Source organism: Herpailurus yagouaroundi, unplaced genomic scaffold (assembly GCF_014898765.1).
Source record: "Herpailurus yagouaroundi ecotype Mexico unplaced genomic scaffold, PumYag 188, whole genome shotgun sequence".
In the NCBI taxonomy this organism is placed as follows: Eukaryota; Metazoa; Chordata; class Mammalia; order Carnivora; family Felidae; genus Herpailurus; species Herpailurus yagouaroundi.
In genome coordinates, this window is record NW_024412419.1 from 39,224,183 (window position 1) to 39,232,660 (window position 8,478).

Below are 8,478 nucleotides of genomic sequence, written 5' to 3' on the forward strand. Positions count from 1 at the left end.
TACATGTTACATTGGGACACCTGGGTGACTCCGTCGGTTAAGCATCTAACTCTTGGTTTCAGCTCGGGTCATGATCTCCCGGTTCATGAGTTCCAGCCCTGCATCGGGCTCTGTACTGACAGTGCAGAGCCTGCTTGGGATTCTCTCTCTTTCCCTCCCTCCCTGCCTCCCCTGCTCGCTCACTTTCTCTCTCTCTCAAAATAAATAAACTTTAGGAAAAAAAGGAAAAGAAAAGGACCCACACTAACAAGTGTTATAAAAAAAAATATATATAAGGGAGCTCAAAAAAATCAAGAAAAGGGGTTAGGTACTGATCTCTGGTGTGATTTAAAAAAAATTTTTTTTTAATGTTTTATTTATTTTTGAGAGAGACAGAGACAGAATGTGAGTGGGTTGGGGCAGAGAGAGAGAGGGAGACACAAAATCCAAAGCCGGCTCCAGGCTCCGAGCTGTCAGCACAGAGCCCGACGCGGGGCTCGAACTCACGAACCACGAGGTCATGACCCGAGCCGAAGTCGGATGCTCAACGGACTGAGCCACCCGGGCGCCCCTCTGGTGTGATTGTTTTTAATTGAAATTTTTATTGAGATAATTGTACATTCATATGCAGTTATAAGATGGAATTATTTTTGTAATGTTTATCTTGAGAAAGGGAGTGAGCATGAGCAAGGGAGAGGGAGAGAGAATCCCAAGCAGGCTCTGTGCTATCAGCACAGAGCTGTAAGCATGGAGCTCAGCGTGGGGCTCAGTCTCACAAAACCCGACATCATGACCTGAGCTGGAATCAGCAGTTGGTTGCTTAACTGACTAAGCCACCCAGGCACCCCTAGATGGAATTTTTTTTTTTTAATGTTTATTTGAGAGAGAGAGAGAGAAAGAGCATGAGCAGGGTAGGGGCAGTGAACAAGGGAGACACAGGATCCGAAGCAGGGTCCAGGCTCCGAGCTGTCAGCACAGAGCCCGATGCAGGGCTTGAACTCATGAACCACGAGATCATGACCTGAACTGAAGTCAGTCACTTAACCAACTGAGCCACCCAGATGCCCCAAGATGGAATTATTTTTAAAGACAGGTTATGTCTGTGTTTCAAGGATATGATTTAAGACCCTTTATTATATGTTAGAAAACAATCAATTCAATTACCATGAAATGGTCCGTGTTTATTTGGACCAGGGATTAGCAACCTATGTCCCACAGGCCAAGTGCAGCTTTCTGTCTAATTTTATAATAAAGTTTTATTGGGCCACAGCCATGCCCATTTATTTACTTAAGATCTGTGGCTGCTTTTGTACTTTCCTGGCAAAGTTGAGAAGTTGCGTCAGAAACTAGCCCACAGACGTAATATATTTACAGAAAACATTTTCTGATTCCTGATTTAGCAGACTATTTCACGGTCTAAACCTGGCCCTTCGTGACAAGACAATTTTTATATTTCAGTATGTGATGGTTCAAGACATGCTCTCTCCATCCCCCATGGAACGGCCTGAAGCTACCAACATTATTGAAAATGCTGTATTTGAAGACTTGGAATTTCTAGGAAAAACTGTACTCAGACAGAGGTCTCGTTCCATGAGTTCATCAGGAACAAAACATTCAAGACACTGCAGCAGCTCTTGGAGCCCTTTGCCAAGCACTTAGCCTTAACTTATGTTCACACCCCTAACAGGTGACACAGAATGGCCTCTTAGGAATGTGGCTTTCCGAAATTGTGAACTTGAAAAGTTTGTTCTTCACTCAGTCTTATTTTGGACTGCTCTTTCTAAGTCATATTTAAACTGGATTTGGGGGCATAACCTAATTTGAGCCAACTCTGTACTGCTATACTCCAGAAGAGGGCTCTCACTAAATCATGTGTGGTCCTTGTTCTTCGTGGGTCTCTTGAAACTGGCTGGCCAAGCTTTATAGCCCTCATCTTTGTCTGGGGGTGGGGGGGGGGGGTAGAAGTAATCCCTAAAATATAAAGAGAGAATTAAAGGGAAATATTTTTATAGTTCAGAAGAATGACAGTTCCTACATGTGGTAATTATATTGTTCTAGAAATATGCTTTCTAGAGACACAGTGGTGATTTTGAAACTAATTTCCAAAAAAGCTGACTCCGTTTTTGACCTGGTGGGTGGATGAAGAATCTGCACTATTTTGGAGGACAAGTGGCACAAATTGTATAATAATGGTTTATGTCCATAGCTAGTTTTATAGTGACATTTGTAGTATTGAATAGCTTTATTCCTTAGATGGTTCTAGGGAGAGTTTAAGAGCTTTTTGTACTTTTACCTCCAATAAAGGGAAAATGAAGCTTTTTGTGTAAATTGGCCACAAGTTCTGGTTTGGGGAAGGAAAAAGCTGTAGTGAGACATGAATCATATGTTACAACTAACTTCTTCAATGATGGACTTTTTAAACCTAATGAAATCTTAAATGTTTTATGTGTAATCCTGTAGGCTGGTACTTTCCCCAAACTGATTATAGGTAACAGTTTCATCATCTAACTAGCTAACATGTTTTTATTTTTCACTGTAAATATGTTTATTTTTTATTTATAAAAATTCTGAGCTCAATCCATTTGGGTTGGTGGTGTACAGAACGCACTTAAGTGTGTTAAGTATTGTGACTTCTTTCAAGTCTAAATGATTTAATAAAACCTTAAAGACTTATTTACAGTTGGCTCTTCTTCGGGGGAATTGGCTCCCAATGGTAGTTTTGCAAATTTATAAAACAGGATCATAGGTCTAGGAAGGGTCATAACCCTACTCTCAAGAAAACTTTCTCTAGGGGTGACTGGGTGGCTCAGTCGGTTAAGTGGCCGACGTCGGCTCAGGTCACGATCTCGCAGTCCGTGAGTTCGAGCCCCGCGTCGGGCTCTGGGCTGATGGCTCAGAGCCTGGAGCCTGCTTCCCATTCTGTGTCTCCCTCTCTCTCTGCCCCTCCCCCATTCATGCTCTGTCTCTCTCTGTCTCAAAAATAAATAAATGTTAAAAAAAAAAAAAAAAACTCTCTAACCTTTTTCAAACGGTGTTTTCTCTCTTCTTTCCCAAAGACTTGACAAAACCTAGTCTTTTTCAGAAATCACTGGACTCATAACTAGGAGACGTCTGCTCGGGGCCTACCCTGTGCCAGGGACTGGGAACAGAAAGAGGACCCCGCCCTGAAGGGAGCCGTCGCAGAGACCAGGGCCCGGGAGACGCCGGCTGTGCTGGCGACACAGAATGTCCGTCCGGCACGTTCCGGGGGGAGGCGCATGGTATGCTGGGCGGATGAGGCGCCGGCCAGCCAGGCACAACTTTCAGGGGCCAAAATGCAGGATTACTTCCGTTCTTCACGCAAATAATGTCTGCCCCACAAAGTTCGGAGCCATCTGTAAGCTGGAAAAGCGCGTCACGGGCATCTGTGTGTCTCCTCAACCCTCTGCGCTTCACGCGGCGGCTCGAGCATCACCGTCCTTCCTGGGTTCCGCTTGGCCCCTGGCCAGCCCGCCGCCCTCTTGCTTCTTCGCCTCTTGGCCGGCCTAGTTGTCCCCTTACCTCTTGCCTCTTCACCCCAGCGAGGGATCCTGTGGAGATCCTCCCAGCACGCCGCTCAGTCCCAGCTGCGGACCCTCCCTCCCTCACAGCCCTGAGAGCTGGCCGTGGCGGCTGTCATCGGTGCCCTCTCCTGGTGACGCTCAGGTCCCAGACAGGCGCTGGACCTAGGTGCCCGGGAACCAAACACAGGTATTACGGTTTCTAGTCAGGGTTTTGTCTACTCCCTTGTACCAAGCTGTCTGAGGAGTTGCACACTTTTATGATAGAATCAGGCCTTCTTCCATTTTCCTTCTGCGTGTGCCTTCGTTGGCCACCAGCAGGAAAGCAGGCATGGGGGTTTAGGGGCTGGGCCAGTGGCTCCTGGCAAGTCCTCAGCGTAGCCAGAACAGAGTCTCTCGCGTCCTCACCCAGAGCCCTTTGTCCTGACTCCACACCCTACCTCTCCCTTCAAGTTGTTGCTTCTGGTGTTTTCTGGTGCTTTTCCGGGCCCCTCCCTCCACACTCACCTCTCCCTCCAGCACTTTGTCGTTGTCAGGCCGCAGATGAGCCAGTCCTCAGGTGCAAATCCGCCTTCTTTAGTAGCTAAGGTCCCCACGGGTAGGGGCGCACCTCCCCGCCACCCCAGCAACATCTGGCACAAAGCTTGGCACTTGATCACACAGTTGTGGCGCTGAATTTGGAGGATGTAAGGGGATCACAGGCATAGCTGCAGCCCTCGGGAAGTGGCCAAATGAGGAGGGAAAGAAACGTACCAGTCACTGCAATAAATACTTGGTAAAAATGGAGACAAGATGGCGGAACAATCCTAATGCTAAAGACAGAAGTCTCAATTCCTGGAAGTTTCCGGAAAGAAGGGGGGCCCTATGCTTTAAATGAGAGGAGAAATGGGCTGGGACACTTGGCACCTTGTGGCTCTGTCCGATGCTGTCCCAGTTAGCTCCTTCCTCAGCTGTCACTAGAGTGCACCCACCACCTCCAGCCAAGCCTGCATGGGACGGATTCCGGTGGGAGAGCCACGCATGCCTACTGACACGGAGCCAGGAGGAAGCTCACGCACATCTTTCAGGCTCTGCCCTCCCCGAAGGCAACAGTACTCCAGTGAGTGCTGGTCCAGAGGTGGGGAAGACGTGAGAACTTCATCAACGAGCCACCTACTCTGCCCTCTGCCTCCCAGTGGTCCACTAAAAAGCAGACACTGATGATGTTTCGGGTGGTCTGCCTTTTCCCTGTTGTTGCTCACTGATCCCTTCTCCCTGGATGCTTTTGCACCAAAAGCAATTCTATTTCTACAACAAAGTGGAGACAGAACAAGTTTCCAATCCAACCATGGGCCATAGAGTGACTCGGTCTTACTCCTGGAGAAGTCAAGGAGTAAGCAGAAATGCTGGATGTTTTCTAGTCCACCTCTGGGGACATTTGCTCCTTCCACAGCTAGATTTGCGAGGCACTGCTTAAGGAGACGCCCTCCTCCAGATTCTACCCATGCAACTACAGTAGCTGCCACTAGGGGGCTCGTTTTCACCTTTTAACCCCACAGGAAGCAAATTGTTGAGGGTGGGGATAAAACACATTCTTGCACCTGTAAGGGTATAACCCCCGCCCCCAAAGAGACAACACATTAAAAGAACAACATAGCATGCATGTCCATGCATGACCGACAAGAACATACCAGCGATGATAAAGTTCAACCACAGCATGTCTCATAATGCTTTTGCCACGAGCCGCCTTTAAATTCAAGCGCACGATGACTTAATAAACAGGGGACAATATGTGCCGACTGCTTGCGACAGTCCTGGCATCCCTAATCCCTCCATGAGCACCCCCTCTTTGGAGCAGCAGAGTGGCTTCCTCTGGTTCCTCTGCGCCCCGGATTGCGCTAAGACAAGACTGGAGAAGGCAGCAGAAACAGCCCAGGGGAAGACTTGTGGGGAAGGGGAGGAATAAGAGAGCTCTCAATCATGGTAGTGGAGAAAATAGATGAATTTGAGGAAGGCCAGGACACTGGAATTAAATGAATACAGACGAAGGAGTAGATGGCTCCCAGATTTCGGGTGCAGGAACTTGGATAGAATCCAGAAGAACAAGGGCGTGGTTTGGGGACAGATGTGCTCTTTGAAAAATGATGAGTTTCCCAGGAGTCAATGCTAAAAATTTGGGGCTTATTCCGGAGAAAATGCGAAACCGTTGGAAGTTGCTGGGCTGAAAAAGAACCTGCTGAAATTTTAAGATCGTCGTGGCGAGTGAGGAAGAGGGTTGACTGGAGGGAGAAGGGGCTGGAGACAGAACCAGGCAGGATGCGTTCATCCAGCAAGAGTCAGAGGCCCTGAGCCAGGTCAGTGGGAGCTGAAAGACATCCCTTGTCCGGCCATCACAGCGGTGCTGGCCCCCAATAGCCCAGGGGAGGACCCCTGCCACTGCTCTGTACTGCTGCCTTCTGAAGGATTTCTCCAAAGGGGGTGCCTCAGTGCCCGGCTTCCTATCTGCCTTCATCTGAAATGCCATGAGCTTTTAGAGAGCACCCAGAGAACATCGTCAGGATGACAGCGACTTCAGGATCCACTCCTGGCTTGCTGGCAGGAAGAATGTGGGTAGGAAAAGGTTAAAGAACAACGGAGAGTTTGCAGGCCCAGAGCTCAGGTGCCTCCGGGGGATCCTGGGAAAATTCTCACTATCCAGAAAGATCACAAACCTGCCTAGAGGCAGGGAGGGGGGTTTGATACTGAGAAGTAATGAAGGTTAAAGGATGTTCTCTCTCCAGTTGAAGAAATCCTGGGGGGGGGGGGGCTGAGTGAGAATACATTCAGCCTGTGGACATTATACAAATGAGTCGGCATCATAAGTGGAGTTATAAAATGTCTATTCGGCAAATAAACGACAAACCTGCAAGTCGCAGAGGAGTGTGGCAGAGGAGTGTGACCGGGACAACTGCAACCAAAAGCAGCAGCCTCTATATCTGTTTAAATGAAATGTTTCCGTAGGCATAAAGAAAGTTTAAAAGTATCCACACCCAGGGGCGCCTGGGGAGCTCAGCTGGTTAAGCCTCTGACTTGTTTTCAGCTCTGGTCATGAGTTCGTGAGTTGGAGCCCCGAGTTGGGTTCTGCACTGTCAGCTTGGGATCCTCTCTCTCGCCTTCTCTCTGTCCGCCCCTGCTCACGTTTTCTCTCTCTCTCTCAAAATAAATAAACTTGGGGCGCCTGGGTGGCTCAGTCGGTTGGGCGTCCGACTTCGGCTCAGGTCATGATCTCGCGGTCCGTGAGCTCGAGCCCCGCGTCGGGCTCTGTGCTGACAGCTCAGAGCCTGGAGCCTGCTTCGGATTCTGTGTCTCCCTCTCTCTCTGACCCTTCCCCGTTCATGCTCTGTCTCTCTCTGTCTCAAAAATCAATAAACGTTAAAAAAAAATTTTTTTTTAATCTTTAAAAATAAATAAACTTAAAAAAGAGGAGTATCCACACCCTACCCAAGGCCACACTGGCTACCTCAGGAGAGTGAAGTTGGGGGAGGGGGAGCAAGGGGAAGATTATTAACTTCAGTCTCCATTGTATTGTTTGACTTCTTCCAACAGGATACACTGCTTTCGGAATTAATACTATTAAATTAACTAGAGAAAGGAAACCAATAAATAGCATTTACCGTGTGTTCATTGATCTCATTTTGTACCCTGCTCTATCGTTTAGAAAGATTTAACGTGGTCACATTTAATTCTACTAAGGCCTCTGCAACTCAGATATTTTCACTGCTGTTCTGCACGTGAGCAAGGAACACAAAGATTCAGATAACTACAGGAACACAGCAGGAAGCTTGTAATAATGCCCTCACCAGACAGACCACCGCCCCCTTAGCATAACAATTCTACTCGGCTGAATTCGCTTCAATCCAGAGGGCGTTTAGGGGAGTGACAGGTGACAAGACCTCAGCGGGCTCTGGCATCACCTTGGGCCACATTACTATTTACTTGTTTTCGATTTTCCTTGTGCCGTTTCCTCAAGTGCAAGCATTGTGAACATTCAGCCGGAAGAGATACAATGTTTAGCATAGAAACTGGTAAGTGTAAACAGTATGTAAATGGATAAGTGTAATCATCACCTCAGTTTCCTGAACTCCAAAATGGGCATAACTGGGCAAGACTTACTGCAAGGACAAAATGACCGAAGTGTGGGTTAGAGCCATACAAATATGTGCATATATGCAACTCTATAATTGTAAGACCAGAGGGAAAGAAAAAGAACCGCTGGCTATTCCTGTTGGGTACCCAAAGAGCAGAAAGGAAGGAAACAGGAGGTGAAGAAGGAAAGAAAAACCACTGCACAGTAAAATATGTAGCACTAAAACGAGTCTGCAAAAGTGTAGATACTGAATATGCGTGTGACGAGGACTAGAGGCTGGCTTTTGATCACGTGAGGATAACGTGTTATGCTGATGTGAAAGGATGCTTATTATTAAAGCAACCAAGGAGCGCCCTTTGTTGTTATCCTGGGCGGTTTGGCGCTGCCTGTAGGGCAAGGGCGAGGGGCTCGTGTTTGCTAATTTCTTCTTTCTTCCCGGACTTTGACCCCAAGCTGCCGGTCAACGGGGCAGCCGGCGAGTCTTCCCTCGATTGCCTCCGCGGGGAGCCGGGGCGCGGTGTGGCCAGAGGGTTTGGAGATCAAAGACGTGAGGATGCGCCCCGGACTCCCCGGGCCGGGGCCGGACGTCTGGCTCGCTCGCAGCCGGGAGCGGCGCCAGGAAAGGTCGGGGAAGAACCCGGCCCCGGGAGGCAGAGGAGCTCACACTGGCCACGTGGGGGCGACAAGACACCGGGGGAAGCCTGGGGCTCTGCGTTCCCGCGCGAAGGCCCGGGGTTTGCGGTCCCTTCGTGGGGTGAGGGGAGGGGCCGCGGCCGGCGGTGCTCGTTGGGGGAGGGGGCGTGCGGCGGGGGAGAGGCTGCGCGGGAGCCGGAGGAGGTGGCAGGAGCCGCGGGT

The 8,478-nt window shown here is 49.0% G+C and overlaps 1 protein-coding gene across 2 annotated transcripts in view; it reads left to right on the forward strand.

Annotated features, from left to right (window-relative positions):
- The window catches only part of EIF2AK3 (eukaryotic translation initiation factor 2 alpha kinase 3), a 69,200-nt gene extending 66,548 nt beyond the window's left edge, over window positions 1-2,652 (forward strand). For both annotated transcript variants that reach the window (XM_040496803.1, XM_040496804.1), the window contains one exon: window positions 1,438-2,652. In XM_040496803.1, coding sequence (XP_040352737.1) covers window positions 1,438-1,638 — 201 coding nt within the window. In that variant the 3' untranslated portion in view covers window positions 1,639-2,652. The remainder of the gene's footprint in view (window positions 1-1,437) is intronic.
- Window positions 2,653-8,478: the final 5,826 nt, after the last annotated feature.